Source organism: Diorhabda carinulata, chromosome 8, assembly GCF_026250575.1.
Source record: "Diorhabda carinulata isolate Delta chromosome 8, icDioCari1.1, whole genome shotgun sequence".
NCBI lineage: Eukaryota > Metazoa > Arthropoda > Insecta > Coleoptera > Chrysomelidae > Diorhabda > Diorhabda carinulata.
The window spans coordinates 4,571,828-4,589,297 of record NC_079467.1 but is presented as its reverse complement, the minus strand read 5'-3'; the positions used below and the strand labels follow the sequence as shown (position 1 = coordinate 4,589,297).

The 17,470-nt window shown below is 32.5% G+C and overlaps 2 protein-coding genes across 3 annotated transcripts in view; one reads left to right on the top strand and one right to left on the bottom strand.

The window, feature by feature from the left end:
* LOC130897384 (rap1 GTPase-activating protein 1) overlaps positions 1 to 17,470 on the top strand; it is an 848,316-nt gene that overhangs the window by 62,295 nt on the left and 768,551 nt on the right. The gene's annotated exons all lie outside the window — the stretch shown is intronic.
* On the bottom strand, positions 9,465 to 17,468 carry LOC130897386 (uncharacterized). Of its 2 annotated transcripts, none has more exons than XM_057806221.1 (4): positions 17,340 to 17,468; positions 13,447 to 13,932; positions 11,697 to 12,042; positions 9,465 to 9,750 (listed from the first exon to the last, which is right to left on the bottom strand). In XM_057806221.1, exons 1-4 carry the CDS (start codon positions 17,358 to 17,360, stop codon positions 9,536 to 9,538), a joined length of 1,068 nt encoding a protein of 355 aa, XP_057662204.1. In that variant the 5' UTR covers positions 17,361 to 17,468; the 3' UTR covers positions 9,465 to 9,535. The 2 variants fall into 2 exon arrangements, with proteins under 2 accessions (XP_057662204.1, XP_057662203.1); XM_057806220.1 differs by lacking the exon at positions 17,340 to 17,468 and adding an exon at positions 16,723 to 17,027.

The following is a 17,470-nucleotide window of genomic DNA, read 5'->3' as shown; positions in this document are numbered from 1 at the left end:
CTAAAGGTGTTTTGTTTTTGCAGCACAACACACCTGCACACAAATCTTATATTGCCATGCAAAAAATTCGTGATTTAGGGTTTGAATAACTAGAACACTCCCCTTATTCACCATAATTGGCTCCGTTCGACTATCATCTCTTTAATCAACTGAAAAAAAGTTTGAAGGTGGAGGTCTGGTTGGCAGAGCAAGAAGAAACATTTTTTTTTTTTTTGAAAAGTCTAGAGACGTTGCAGGTTCGCTGTAATAAATGTGTCCAATTAAGAGGAGAATATGTTGAGTGATAAAATATTTTGACATTAAAATTTTGTTTGGTTCTATAGTAGGCTAAGATGAAAGAAACAAGATACACTAAAACTTCTAATCACGTAACTCAAAGAGAGGAAGTTATAGGTGAAGGGAGCAAACGAGAAATTGGAAGACTTAGAGCAGCAGACGGGAGTGTCGCAAGGACCAATATTATCACCGATGTTGTGTAACATAATCCACACCGGACATCCCAGAAATGGAGAACACCATGACATCGCTATATGCGGTCGATACCTTAATGCAACGAGGTTTGTGAAGGTGAAAAGACCCCAAAACGCTGCAAACGACATAGACGAATGGTGCAAAACATGGAAAATATAAGTAAACTGCTAGAAAAGACAAACCGAACTTTACAAGAAAAAACATCAAAATCAACGACAATGACGAAGAAAGCCAGGGGACAAAAAATGTCATATACTTAGGCGAAACGTTGGATCGAGGTCTCACTTTCAACGAACACGTGGAAAACACTGTTTTTCGACAAAGTGTGGCAAGCGAGAGCAGGACTTTGCGAATTAGGACTAAGCTGAAGAAGGGAACAAAGCTCAGATTCATCAGGAGTATAATAATACCGATTATGACATTTGCCTTGATTGCAGGGAGACACACGTACAAAACAAACAAATCCAACAAAATTTAACGCTGAGACAAGCATTAAACGTCCACTGGACAACAAGAAACAAGGAAGTTCACGTAGAAATAGGACCGCAAAAAGTTATTCGAGGAGCTGCCAACATATCCTAACAATGAATTAAGAAACTCATCTGGTACATCAGAGAGGATTATAGGAAGCACGGGAGACCGAGAAGACAACTGGATCGATGGGTTCAGTAAGGTTAAGTTAGGTTGGTAAAAAATTAGATAAAGACATAACACACAGAATCACACACCAAAAAAATCAACAATCACCAAAAACAAAAAAGTTAAAAAAAGCGACGGGTTGTACTTCGGTAGTGTCGGCAGTGAAAACTTGAATATTAACGATGTGCATTTTTGATATTTTGGAATGATTAGGGAATAATTTTGCACGAATTGCTTTAATTATCAGTATAAAATCATACAATACAATACAATATTTATTCATTGCGCTAACGTACACAAACATGACAATATATATATATATATATATATATATATATATATATATATATATATATATATATATATATATATATATATATATATATATATATATTAATCGGGTTAAAACGTTCTTCGCCGTCTTCCGATTTCCAGTTTCCATTTTTCTCGATCTTCCCAAAGATCTTTTTCCAATCCTCTCTCTCGAATATCCTTCTCGATACCTTCTCTCCAGCTTAATCTTGGTCTTCCTCTTTTTCTTCTTCCTTGTGGTGCCCAATTTAAAATTTGTTTGGGTATGCGGTCTTCAGGCATTCTTTGGACATGTCCGTACCATCTTAACTGATTCACATGACAATTTATATTACATTAAAAAGTTTATCTCTCAGAATAATCAACTTCCATCCATAATTTCGACGACTTTTCACCATCATTATTACCAGAACTATCATCGCCAATCTCTAAAACTGATTCGATCGGTTTATGATAGCTGAAGTAAGAAACGAACAGTTCTGATTCGAACCTAAGCAAATGAAAGAACCACTCGAATTGGTTCTTTTTTTGCCGAAGACTGTTGGAAAGGGTTTACCCGAAGATGTCTAAATGTCGGAGGCAGATGTATATATGCCTGCACCGTTGGGTGATACACTTTTCCAGACCCCTACTAGCATTATTATTAAATATATGCTTCTTACATTATTACATTTTAATATACGCTCTTTAATTTTCTATAAATTTCAGTATAATAAGACCAAAGGTCTAGTCATGGAAGCATATGTTGCTTAGGTGCGCACAATTCTCTCATTCTCCATTATCTGTTATTTTATTTCATGTTTTCGATGTTTGTAACGTAATCTGGAATGAATGGTTTAAAACAACGAGAGCAAAATCTACTTCTTCTTTCTTTAATGCTTGTTTTTCCTCGTATCCTCTGCCGTTTCATTATTAGAGAGGTTGTCGCTCCATTTCTTGCGGGGTTTTCCAACGCTTCGGCTCCCTAAGGGCGATTTACCTCTAGCTATTTTGATCATTCTGTCATTCATTCGATCTATGTGTTCGCTCTACTCTCTTTTTCTTCCCAATATCCATTCGTTTACGTTGTCAATTTACATATTCTTCTAATCTCCTCGCTTCTCTCCCTGTCAAAAAGTGTTTTTCTGCACGCTAAATTCATATTCTAATATTCTCTTTGTGTTCGATGTGACTGGTCTGGTTTCCGCTGTGTATGTTAATATAGGGCCGAGAAAAACTTGGAGAAACGAAATAGAGGAGGATATAAGAGCAGTCAATATAGAAAACTGTAGAGCAAAATGCTGGAACCGAAAAGAATGGAAAATAATAACAAAAGCAGCCAAAACAAACGACAAACTATAAAGAAAATGAAAATTAGAAAATGAGAACTAATCCACCTCAAAAAAAAAGGATTTAAAGCTCCAAAAGCGATAGCCATCATCCACATGGGATTGAAAGGCTTATGATGATGATGATGATGTTAATATAGGACGGACGACAGCCTTGTATCACCGTATCTGATATTTCTATTCCTAGATATTGAAATTTCATCTCTTGTTGTATAATTTCATCATGTACAACCAGTTTGCATCTGATAAATAAAATTGTGACCATTAATATATTCAAAATCAAACTTTATCCAAGGCAACAAAGCCACTGTTGACCAGTGTGATGTACTGGTTAGTAAGTAATATGTAGGTATGGTCAAAACTACAAATTTTCCAAATTTTTATTTTCATATAAATAACGTGTTATGTATAGAAATTAATATGGAAATTTGACTGAGTATGCAAACGAAGTGACTCAAAACAGGAAGTAAATTATTCAATTGTCATAAAACTACGTTAACGCATAAATGTCGAGGTCTTTTTATCGACAGCGATATCATCATATTATATAATTGTCAATTGTTGCATTTACAAAGTTGAAGCAACTTTCAAAAGAGATATTAATGGATGAACTGTTAGACGGTGAAAACAGAATATCAATTTGCCAAATTAGGGTCAAGTATTAGAAGCTTTTACCTCATAACATAACTCATGGCGGTTAGATCATAATTTAATTATTAAACACATTATTATCGTCTTATTATTGCTTCTAAAATATTATAAATTGTAATGCCCTGTGCTCTTTCTAATTATTATTTAATTAGAAAAAATGTGCGAATCCCCACGCAATTAATCATTGTTGGTTTCTAACACACAGTGCTGTTTTTAGACCTATTCAAAACAGAAGTCTAATAATACACGCAATAAATAAATTGATTACATTTAATACATTTTTATATCACCAGATGTCACATTTGAACATGATTTTCGAATAAAACTACCATCTGTTTCATATCTGTTGTTCATTGCTTTCTACAAGATGAATTTATAGATAGTTGAATGATGTAAATTGTCATCTATTGGCAATTAACAAGTATTAAAATATTAATTCCAAAGTGCCGTACCAGCTCCTATTTCCAGCTTTACACATTAGCCTATTTCTACTCGAAACTATTATTTTTTGTTGCAATTAAATTTCTTGTTCGTCGGTTTATCATTAATTGTAAGAAATCCATACAACAAATAATTAGTACAGTAACTTATAAATAATAAATTTAATTACTATCGCAACTGAAGCACGAAATTACTAAAATTTGATAGTTATATATATACACAAGTGGATCCTTATGCCATAAGTCTTACAAAGCCGAGGGCCTCGGCCCCTGGCCCAAAATATGTATGTATGTATGTAATCCGAGGTTATACAGAGTGAGTTTTATGTATGAAACGCCTCTTATCTCGGATAATGGCTTGTACAAGGGTCTTATAATACGGCCGGTATCATGCTGGTATCAACATTTACAACGTTATACAATATAACATAATTTTACAACCAAAAATTGAAAATTAAGTCGATAAAACAAACACGGGTTTTTGAACATATTTCATGATTCTGAACAGAAGCCCCAGAAGTTTTTCAAATTCTATTTATCTATTGCAAAGGACACTTAATAAGGGACCTAATTACAGAAAATTGTGATGTAAGTATTTTTTATAACGTCAAAAAAAATTCATAAAATTTATGCTTGAGTGCTGACGCGCTTCATTCGTTTTAATATCGAAGACCCAAATTTTTTTCAAATTTTTCTACAACTACTGCAAAGAACACTTAATAAAAGACCTATAACAAGGAATTGTAATGTAAGTATTTTTTATAACGTCAAAAAAAATTCATAAAATTTATGCTTGAGTGCTGACGCGCTTCATTCGTTTTAATATCGAAGACCCAAATTTTTTTCAAATTTTTCTACAACTACTGCAAAGAACACTTAATAAAAGACCTATAACAAGGAATTGTGATGTAAGTATTTTTTATAACGTCAAAAAAAATTCATAAAATTTATGCTTGAGTGCTGACGCGCTTCATTCGTTTTAATATCGAAGACCCAAATTTTTTTCAAATTTTTCTACAACTACTGCAAAGAACACTCAATAAGAGACCTATTAACAAGGAATTGTGATGTAAGTATTTTTTATAACGTCAAAAAAAATTCATAAAATTTATGCTTGAGTGCTGACGCGCTTCATTCGTTTTAATATCGAAGACCCAAATTTTTTTCAAATTTTTCTACAACTACTACAAAGAACACTTAATAAGAGACCTATTAACAAGGAATTGTGATGTAAGTATTTTTTATAACGTCAAAAAACATTCATAAAATTTATGCTTGAGTGCTGACGCGCTTCATTCGTTTTAATATCGAAGACCCAAATTTGTTTTCAAATTTTTCTACAACTACTGCAAAGAACACTTAATAAAAGACCTATTAACAAGGAATTGTGATGTAAGTATTTTTTATAATGTCAAAAAACATTCATAAAATTTATGCTTGAGTGCTGACGCGCTTCATTCGTTTTAATATCGAAGACCCAAATTTGTTTTCAAATTTTTCTACAACTACTGCAAAGAACACCTAATAAAAGACCTATTAACAAGGAATTGTGATGTAAGTATTTTTTATAACGTCAAAAAAAATTCATAAAATTTATGCTTGAGTGCTGACGCGCTTCATTCGTTTTAATATCGAAGACCCAAATTTTTTTCAAATTTTTCTACAACTACTGCAAAGAACACTCAATAAGAGACCTATTAACAAGGAATTGTGATGTAAGTATTTTTTATAACGTCAAAAAAAATTCATAAAATTTATGCTTGAGTGCTGACGCGCTTCATTCGTTTTAATATCGAAGACCCAAATTTTTTTCAAATTTTTCTACAACTACTGCAAAGAACACTCAATAAGAGACCTATTAACAAGGAATTGTGATGTAAGTATTTTTTATAACGTCAAAAAACATTCATAAAATTTATGCTTGAGTGCTGACGCGCTTCATTCGTTTTAATATCGAAGACCCAAATTTGTTTTCAAATTTTTCTACAACTACTGCAAAGAACACTTAATAAAAGACCTATTAACAAGGAATTGTGATGTAAGTATTTTTTATAACGTCAAAAAACATTCATAAAATTTATGCTTGAGTGCTGACGCGCTTCATTCGTTTTAATATCGAAGACCCAAATTTGTTTTCAAATTTTTCTACAACTACTGCAAAGAACACTTAATAAAAGACCTTTTAACAAGGAATTGTGATGTAAGTATTTTTTATAACGTCAAAAAAAATTCATAAAATTTATGCTTGAGTGCTGACGCGCTTCATTCGTTTTAATATCGAAGACCCAAATTTTTTTCAAATTCTTCTACAACTACTGCAAAGAACACCTAATAAGAGACCTATTAACAAGGAATTGTGATGTAAGTATTTTTTATAACGTCAAAAAAAATTCATAAAATTTATGCTTGAGTGCTGACGCGCTTCATTCGTTTTAATATCGAAGACCCAAATTTTTTTCAAATTCTTCTACAACTACTGCAAAGAACACCTAATAAGAGACCTATTAACAAGGAATTGTGATGTAAGTATTTTTTATAACGTCAAAAAAAATTCATAAAATTTATGCTTGAGTGCTGACGCGCTTCATTCGTTTTAATATCGAAGACCCAAATTTTTTTCAAATTTTTCTACAACTACTGCAAAGAACACCTAATAAAAGACCTATTAACAAGGAATTGTGATGTAAGTATTTTTTATAACGTCAAAAAAAATTCATAAAATTTATGCTTGAGTGCTGACGCGCTTCATTCGTTTTAATATCGAAGACCCAAATTTGTTTTCAAATTTTTCTACAACTACTGCAAAGAACACCTAATAAAAGACCTATTAACTAGGAATTGTGATGTAAGTATTTTTTATAACGTCAAAAAAAATTCATAAAATTTATGCTTGAGTGCTGACGCGCTTCATTCGTTTTAATATCGAAGACCCAAATTTTTTTCAAATTTTTCTACAACTACTGCAAAGAACACCTAATAAGAGACCTATTAACAAGGAATTGTGATGTAAGTATTTTTTATAACGTCAAAAAACATTCATAAAATTTATGCTTGAGTGCTGACGCGCTTCATTCGTTTTAATATCGAAGACCCAAATTTGTTTTCAAATTTTTCTACAACTACTGCAAAGAACACTCAATAAGAGACCTATTAACAAGGAATTGTGATGTAAGTATTTTTTATAACGTCAAAAAACATTCATAAAATTTATGCTTGAGTGCTGACGCGCTTCATTCGTTTTAATATCGAAGACCCAAATTTTTTTCAAATTTTTCTACAACTACTGCAAAGAACACTTAATAAAAGACCTTTTAACAAGGAATTGTGATGTAAGTATTTTTTATAACGTCAAAAAAAATTCATAAAATTTATGCTTGAGTGCTGACGCGCTTCATTCGTTTTAATATCGAAGACCCAAATTTTTTTCAAATTTTTCTACAACTACTGCAAAGAACACTCAATAAGAGACCTATTAACAAGGAATTGTGATGTAAGTATTTTTTATAACGTCAAAAAACATTCATAAAGTTTATGTTCGAGTGCTGACGCGCATCATTCGCTTTAATATCGAAGACCCAAAAGTTTTCCATGCTACATGCATGATGCCTGAAATTGTAGAGTATATATAGTATATTATACTAAAATTATTATTAAAAATATTATTGTAGATATGGATTTTAGCCTGAATGACTACCGACAATAGTTGTAATACAACATTCATTTGAGTACAAATGATATACAAAAAAAAATCCATATATTAATTATAAATTATGTAATAATTAAACGTAAATAAAAATAATTACATAACATTCATTACATCTTTCCTTTCTCCGGAAAATAGTAATGAGCTTTGTTATTTGAAATGGATGGCCCTGTAAATTTTCGCTTTTCCTTAAGAAATACTTATTATTTTTCATCTTACGTTCCCTATACCTAAATACCATAATTTCGGAGTTATAGCTACATTTGTAATATCTCCACCAAAGTTACAATAATAAATTTAGGTGCCGTGATTGCTACAATAACAAATTTGACATTTCAATAAATTATTATTATTGAAACTTATTGAAAGTCATAATGGATCGTTTATCTAAAAAAGAATTAATTGATATTTTAATGATATTAGGATATGGTGATAGGCGTAGAAGTCAACAAGAAACGTGTAATATCTTTAATAATTTATATCCTAACTGAAATCCCCTAACAAAATCTACTGTTAGGAAATTAGTAAAGAAGTTTAACGAGACCTGTTCAGTAAAAGATTTATCCAAATCAGGGCGCAGAAAAACTGCATCAACTCAATCACACTTGAGTATTAGCCAAATATCCAGGGAACTTGATTTTCCGAAAATATCCGTAATGAAAATTTTACGTAAAAAAAATTCCATCCATACAACGTTGGTTAAGAGTTGTGAGATCACGATTTTGTAAGTAATGTTATGCTTGTGATGGGGCCACTTTTATTAATAGAAACGTGAATCGGCTTAATTGTAGATACTGGTCACGTAACAATCCTCCCTCCCCTCCACCACCAAATATCCCGATAAACTGAATGTATGGGCTGTAATAATGTTATAAGGGACTTTAGATGAAAAATAGTCAGTATTTCTTTCTGAAAACCAAAAAGTATACAGGAATAACAGAGTTCATTGTTTTTCGTGAAAAAGGAAAGATCTGACAACGTAACTACCGCGCATATACGCACAAAAATTTATAAAAATCGTACAAGACGTTTTGCTAGATAATTGAGGCGTTTGATATATAAAACTTACTCTGTATATCAATGTGTCAAACTCAAAAAGTAAAAAGGATACATCATTTTGAAGTTCCCTATAAAATGGGAAAAAATCCAAAAACTTATACGACTAAGAAAATAACCAAGTTTTGAGATTGAGAAAACGCAATAGTGCTGTTGGGATACTTTAATCATTTATCCACCTTTTCCTAAGTTTTCTTTGAGCTTAATATTCCATTTTGAAGAAGACCCTCTTTTCGGAATATTATTCTAATAGTGGATGACTTCGACTGATGGTTATGGTTTTTCGTCGTCGTCGTCATCTGAATACCCTCTAGGTCTGTTTTCATTCCCTTCAGGATTCCAAAAGGATACGCTGTCTTGACAGTCGTTCCATAAGGAATCACAAATATGAATATTTGACACACTCGAAAATTATCCAATGCTTCTAATACCCACAAAACGTTCACAATCTTGATTTAACCATTCATGTTTTTGCTTTAATAATATTATTGGAGAGCCTAATAAGCAGTGAACAAAATGTGTGGTTGATTAATTAAATGTACTTTAAACCTTACTCACCTTTCAAGCAAAGATAACCATCATACTTTAGATGTATTTTCTTCCACAGTCACACTCAAATCGATTGGAGGAACTAATTTTAAGAATATAATATACTATCTATAATGAAAAAAGGCTAGAAACGATAATCAAAAACAAAATTGTTCCGTTTATTATATGGTGGTATACGTTTTGTTCATTTACACACGAAGAAATTGCTGGTTTCCAGCCTATGAAGCCTGCATTAGAGGCAGTTAGCCATTAGACATGTGGTTATGGACTATGTATAATGTAGTTTTTAATTAACGTAATAAAAGTATACTCTAATTTTAGAAGCGAAATTTATTCTAAATAATTGATTGGAATAATTCCGTACATGTCAATAATTAAACAAAAAATTATTTGATAATTGGGTACGACGCCATGTTCGATAAACCACATTGGTCGCTTCCTCTGTGAATTTTCAAGTATCCGTCTTCCCCCCATGATGAACCCCAAGAATTCTTAGCTATATAGTACGGTGTATTGTCACTGTCTACTCCTAATCCAACTAAAGTCACTGCATGGTTTGCACATCTTATGGTCTTACAACAGGATTGATCGTACAAAATACCTAAAAAAAGTGATTTGAGGGTATGAACGTCAACTTACATTTTATCCATCAATTAAACTGAGAACTTATTCAGTATAAATGTGTATATAGAAAAAGATACTCATACCCTTTCGAAGGTACATAAGAATTTTTGCAAATATTTCGAAAATCATTTAACATATGAAAATTGACCTGTGGCTATATTAAAACTGAAGCATCTTCCAAGAGAGTGAGGAAATTATTGTACCCTAAATAAATGATTTATTGAAAATCTTATTTCTGAAAATCGTGGTAATGATCAGAAAACACACTTATCTTGTATGCACATTTGTATAAGTTGAGTTTTATCCAACTGCTTCAATCGGCCAGTTTATATAGGAATTTGAAATAAAATAGCGAACTAAAGAAGGCAATAATAAAGGACTAATTCATGACGAGCTTTATTTGGAAGTAAATTAGTAGCATTGCAGTAGGTTTGGAGAAAATTGAAGGAGCAGCAGCTTCATTTCAGCCACTGCAAAATTGTACAAGAGTTTTTGGATGAGATTTATTCTGAAAGAATGGGCTCTGCACTTCACATGTAGTAGCCCCCAAACTTGAACGACGGGGCTTAGCTTGAGCCAATGCTAGGAAACCCGGCCCTGGCAATTCTATAGTCAGCCAAGCCTGGCTAAACTCTGGAAAACCCGACCTCGGGCATCCTATTTACTTGGCAGAACTCTAACTAACTATATAAAGTTTTGTTCTGATATCTTATCCATAATAGATATCTTAACATTAAAAATAATATTTTTTATGAATAAATTCTTTTATGGACAAAAGACAATAAAACATAGAATAATAAAAATTAGTATAATTTCTTTATATATTTAATTATTCAATTAATATTTGAATGTTTATTAATTAGTAGAGTGCACTAATTTTATTAACAACCAGCCTGGCCCAGGGTTGCAAACCTAGCGAAGAACATTGTTATCATCCCAGAGTCCCACCAAGTCTGGGCCAATAATGGCTTACAAGCTAGAGGCAGAATTGTACATACTTGGCCCCAGTCTGGGTCTATACTGGGTGTATCGTAAAATCCTATATGGGTTGGTAATTAAAAGTAAACACACTTTTCTTGTATGCACTTTTGTTCTATGTTGAGTTATATCCAACTGCTTCAATTGGCGATAAGATAACAAATTAAAGAAGATAATAATGAAGGATTAATTCATGTCGAGTTCCAATTCCGATAGAAATTAATTTTATTCCAGCCGGTTTGGAGAAAATGAAAGTAGAATTTCAAGCATTACAATGTTCAATAGTTATTCATTCTAAAATAACCGAATCTATCATTGGTAATTAACGGAAAAAAAAAACTTTTGAAGTGAGTAAATTTGCATTAAAGTGAGTGGCTCTATCGGCCACTGCATACACAAAATTGAAATAGGATAAAAAATTAAAGAAGGCTATTATGAAGAAGTATTTCATATCGAGATTCAATTAGAGGAAAATTAGGTTTAACGAGTCGAAAAAAGTACTACAGAGAAATTCATGGTCTTCCTTATTACTCTTGGCTAATCAATATTATGATAAAAGTTCAAATGTTTCCTGTATACTCCTTGACATCCTCGAAAATTGGGTCTACATCATCTCGCAATTATATTTTTATAAGGAAGCCCAGGTATTTATATCATCGTTTCAAATTCTAATTTTTTAGTATACAACTCAGATACAAGTTCTTGTATTTTTCTAAGTAGTTTTCTCGAAATTTGATTAAAAATAATACATTCCAGTAAGAACAGAAATTTTCAAAATATACAACTTTTATTTTTATTCTACATGAAGTTAACTTTTCAAAATTTCATTAGAATTCAAATTACAGAAATAAACAAACGATAATTTCAAAATAGTTTTTTGTTTTCTTTCTCTCGAATTTTTGCCTTTTATCTGATTATCCTACAAGCTAAAAATACAATACGAACCTGATTTATACAGTTGCATAGACCTTGATGCACACATCGCAACGCTAACGGGCTGCTTTAAAACGGTATTCTCTATCTTAGCTTCGTTCTTGTATGGAATAGACTTGTAACTATGGATTGAAACTTTAGTTTTATTTCGATTAAATCTACATACATTCTCTTGAGCTTCATAACTATAATCATCTTCCGATTGCACTCCTCCATTTCTTATTGTCCATTTGTAAGCAGCATCCATGATACCCCCAGTGCAACCATTCGAAATTGGATCACAATCCACCAAGTTTTGTTCACTAAGTGAAATTTGCTTGCCTTTTTTAATATGATAGATTCCTTCTATGGCAGCAATCTGCAAATAAAAAGTAATATGTCTGGATTGTGGATAATAATTAACTAATAAAAAATCTGAAATGGAATTAAATGGACAGAACTTATTCTAAAACTGGTGACGATGACTAATCAGATAGTCTGATAGTCATCAGATCATCGTGGTACTGAGGTATCATACGTATAAATGATATAAAGTAGGTTAATCAGGAATTCTGTTACACGCTAGTAGGATCTTAACAAGTCCAGCATACCAGATTTTTCCAAAAAAATCTGGAAAACAGGTTTACTGTTGTACCGATTGAGTATGAAAGTGAGTAATAACATTTTTGCCTAGACTGAACTGGTTTGAACTTGATGATGAAGGAGGGTATGCAATTATTCTTAGCGCCGAAGGTCCAGATGTCTTGTTGTTGTTTCTGGTCTTTTTCGGATTTGCGAACGAGATCTGCGGAAGGCAGAAGGCAGGCACCTCGATCGTCCTCGATGATAAAGGAGGTGATGTCATTCCGTGCGATGTAAATGTGAAAGTATTGCGTGTAGGACAGGTGGTTTTTGTTTAAGATGTTGGGAGTCTAAAGGCCATTTTTAGACTAGTTTTGATAATGCTTATAGACCGCCATTCCGTATCACAGCACATATATCAGCAATCAACAACAAATGTCAAAATACACGGAAACAAATCGGATCAGGATCAAAAAAGGTGTCCGACAAGATGACACCTTTTCTCCCAAAGACCTAATTTATGACAGGCGTAACCCAATGTTAAAAGGAGAAGAGTCGAATACGTGACATCCTACAAATACCTGGGACATGGGCTGTATTTGGCTGGGACATGTATTCAAGTCAGATATACCGACATGTCTGAAACATGTCTGACAAATGCGTCCTCCCAGTACTGACTTACGGCTTGGAACCACTAAAGTTGACATAAAAAATGTGCATAAAATAAAAATAATTCAGTTAACTATGAAGAGGCCCATGTTAAGAGAGACATTACGAGATAGAATCCGAATCCGAAAGGAAGAACTGCGTAGAAAAACCGAAGTTACTGTTGCAGTTGAAATAATGACAAATTTAAAATGGAACTAGGCTGTTCATGTCGCAAGATTGTTAGATAAAAAATGGACGATTGCGTTCCAGAGATACAGAAAGAGCGATGGACGGTCCATTTGAAAATAATATCTTCCAACTAGATCCAAGCTGCCCAAGACCGAGTAAAATTGTTTAGATTAAGAGACGATTATGTCTAGCAGTGGACAAGACAAGCTGCTAAATGATGATGATGACTATGACCCAGAGGCAAAAATTTAGATTTTTTAATGGAAAACTATTGAATAACCTAAATTTGAAAAGAAACGCTAATGAGAGTCAGAGATTAAACGTTGTTATAAGTGATTTATAATCAATAAAGAGAAAAACTTACTGCGGCAAAGGCCCAACACGATGCACAATCACCTTGATCCTTAACGGGCGTAACTGCTCCTCTGGTTCTCCAATCTACTGCAAGCTTTGGTGAAGCAGCGGGTAATGGTATAATTTTTTTCATGCCTAAACGTTGTCGGGGAAGAGGCTTTATTTTACTTATCAATTTATGGCTAAAATCTTCTTGGGTTAGATCAGCAAATTGAGTGACACCCAACCGAAAAGTTGAGTTTCCTTGATCAGCTGCTAATGGTAGAAGATTTCGCATGCCTAAACGCTGCCAGGGAAGAGGCTTTATTGCACTTGTCAATCTATCGCTAAACTCCTCTTCGGTTAAATCAGCAAATTGAGTAACGCCCAACCGAAAAGTTGTGTTTCCTTGATCAGCTTTTGCGTTGTGCTCTTTAATTACTTTTAAATTATCCCGAAAAATCTTGAAACGATCGGTGTCCACTGAACGAGATTTGTAGTTTTTTCTGAAAGTTTTCTAAAAGCGATTCATAATGTAAATATAATTTCATTTCAAAATAGTAATCATCAATGAATAACAAATCAACTATCAAAGAATAATATGAAATTACAACTGTTACTAATGTGTGAGTCAATAATTATGATAAAGTTATTTTAGGGTTTAACGTACACTGCGACCCAAAGGATCTGTTATGTCCCTAATTCTTGTTGTGCTACTGGATATGCTCAATGTTAACAGATGATCTGTTTATCCCGTTACTTCTAGAAAGTTCAGGATTTGGAATGGCTTAATCTACTAAAAATCTCTCCCAAGTGCATTGCTTTGGAGCTCTGTAGTCTCTCATACTTCGTGATGAAGTTGATAGAGATTTCCTTCCTCTATGTAGCTGAATCTGCACGTTGCATCTTCTGTTATAACAACGGCATAAATCACGTGAACAGGTCAAATATTGATGGGGATTGAGAGACTGGAATTCGACTGAACTTTCACACAATGGCACTTATCGAAATTTGGTTACCAGGTCTGCTTTTTCGTTTCCTTTTATTCCAACTTCAAAGGGGAACCAACAAAAAATATTTCTTCGTTATTAGCTATTACAAGTTTTTGTTTCCGCTTGATTTAAATTTTTTTGGAAAGTTTGTTGATATTGAACTACTATTTTAAGCTAAGAGAATGAATTATCTTATTTTTGAATTTATTACCACACGTTCTAAACACTTTATTAGCTATTTCTGTCTTTTGTGTTACCGATTCATCAACATACCTTTCAGCGACCGTTGTTGACTTTCAAGCGCCATAATTCTTTTTGTTATGACGTCTCCTCCAGATTCATCTAAGAATTTAGCAGACGATCTTCGAAATGAATGATCTGTATAAGAGCTAGCATTTTCAAGCTGCAGAGAATCAGCTACTGCTTAGGGAATCTTATAAAAGTGGTTTTTACTCACAACCTTATTGATCCATTTTCCATTGTGATATGTATAAAACAAGCGATACTCTTTTGCTGGTGCTAGATGAAGATCTATGTTCATTTGGTAAACTTGAACATATTTTTCAGTAATAGCAAACCTCCTGTTCACAACATTATTAGTTTCCCTAAGTTTCATAATTAATAACGTTCCTGAATCTTCAATATCATCTTATGTTACCTGGATAAAAGGCTTTGTACATTCGTAAAATTTAACATATTTTTCAGTAACTACAAATCTCTCGTTTACATCATACTCTGTTTCCTTAAGTTCCACAATTAATAACGTTCCAGAATCTTTAATATCCTCTAATGGTAGCAGATTTCACAAATTCGACAAGCTCCAGCAATCCCAAGAACTTAGACCATTAAATAAACTTCATCAGAAGCATTATTTAAATACTTACTTATTTCATTACTCGTAGCTCGCAGCTTTCTTGGGCTTGTAAGCTTTCCTATTTTGTTCCAGAAATATAATTAGTTTGAAATATTTTGAAATGTCGACATAACTATTAAACCATAACATACTTTTAATCATTGAAAAATTCAACCACACTGTTGATGGCTTCTGTTGTGGTTGCCAATTTCGAAAAAATAGGCCTGTAACACCGTTTCCGAGAAAGAACTACATGTTTTTCTTCATCTTTCATTCCATGAATCTTGAATATGCTGGCAGTAATTGTTGTGACGCTACTTCTACTAACTCCAGTGGAGTCAAAGCAAACTCGGAATCGGACATTCTTCACTTTATAGTGTTTAAAATAACTTCTAAGTAACGACTAAGTTCATAAATTTTAATTCAAATCACAAAATTAAATTGACAGCTATTTGATTATATATTTTCTTAGAAACTCAGGTTTAATTGTCGTGAGTACAAATAATATAATTTTTCAATATTAAACCGTCGTTACTTCCTTTTAGGAAAGAATTGTGTATTATACACGGGAAAAATACTAAATTTTAGCTATTTTATCAATTACTCGAAGTTGTTCTGGAATTTCGGAATGAATCCACGGATCCCGAATAACTAACAATTTCAAAAATGGATCTCTAGAAAATTTTGATACCCTAGTTGGTATGAAAGGTGAATTTTGTTAATATTTTTAAAATATCAAGATCTAGAAAATATTAGAACAATATTTGACATTAGAAGAACCACTTTTTCGAAGGCGAAAAATCCAACGTCCTAACCAGTGACATCATCAAAACATTTCTTGAAACAGCTTCTGATGAATTTGTTAAGAAAGGTTTGTAAACATTACGTGCAACTTCAATACTTCTGATTAAAGTTAACATTTTTACAGCGCCCTTATATTTGAAATTTGTGGATGAAGAAAGGTGAACTTAACAATGTTAAACTAGTTGATATCAAACGTGATAACATGTATTTGTTGCCAACAAAACTGGTGATTTTCCATGGATCTGAGACGCCATGGTAGATGGTAATCTAGCGTAGTTGCTGAAGGTTATGTAATTGATTCGATCAGTAAGAAGATAGAAATCTCTAAACATATTGTAGAAGCTGTAAGTATGTATCTTTGCTAAGCCAACCGACATCATTTTGTGATACTACAATTGCAACACCAGAAAAGAATTGTCGGTCCGATACGCATAAAACTCAAAATTTTGTCTCAACTGAGGAACGTACAAGCAGCAATTTATTTTCAAAACTGTAGTAACTGTACCATAAACAATAATTAAAAGAATATATACAAACTGCGTTTTTATGGGGTTTTTGGAAAATATCGTGTACAACACATGTTGAAAATTCGATTTCACACTTGTTTGTTATACAATATACTAACATTTCTAATAACTTGTACATTATTTTCATTTACCTTAAAATTAATCCATTCTTCTTTGTCTGTTAGAGCTTGAGCATAGTAATTCATTACCAGTATGAGGAATAATAGATTGAACGAGTATATCATTCTAATGACTTTCAAAAAAAACTTTCGACTGTCACTTTACACAACAAAAAACTGGATTTGATTTACGAAAATGAATTCTCTTATAGTTCCCCGATTTTGTTTTGATATACTTAGCGAACAAAACATATTCATAAAAAGTGTGATTATTTTACAACTAGGATTTCTGTTTATGAAGACTAATTATTTAATTTCCTTTCAATTCAACAAACAACTGTATAGTGGCTATTTAACAAATAAAAATAAAATCGAATCACTTAAATACCATAAGGAAATAATATTCAAATACAACATCGAAAAATTAGATTAGTGAATGAGGATTATGAAAATACACAGCTGTTCAAAAGTTAGGCAATTCAATAAATTCGACTTCAAAAGCTAGGACAAAAAACAATTAGTACTATTTAAAACTATATTTTTGTTGCATTTTGAATGTCAAAACCCAATAATAAAATCGTTTTCCCTTATTTTATAATACAGAAAATTGAATAAAGTATAAAATAAGTAGGGATCTACCCCAAACTTACTCCAAAAAATTTTTCGCGCATATAGGGTTGTTTTATAGTGCTCCGAAAGTACTTTAAATATTATTTCAATAATTATCCCATCATATCGAAATAGACAGTCATCTACAACAATAGCACATGAGGTTTAGAAA

Bases quoted from the DNA above. Each gene is read 5' to 3' on its own strand.
- LOC130897386 (XM_057806220.1), bottom strand. From the start codon at position 16,815: ATGATATACTCGTTCAATCTATTATTCCTCATACTGGTAATGAATTAC. The intron at 13,933-16,722 runs GTAAATGAAAAT...AATCGCTTTTAG, and splicing joins AAGAATGGATTAATTTTAAG to AAAACTTTCAGAAAAAACTA. The intron at 12,043-13,446 runs GTAAGTTTTTCT...TTTTATTTGCAG, and splicing joins CGTGTTGGGCCTTTGCCGCA to ATTGCTGCCATAGAAGGAAT.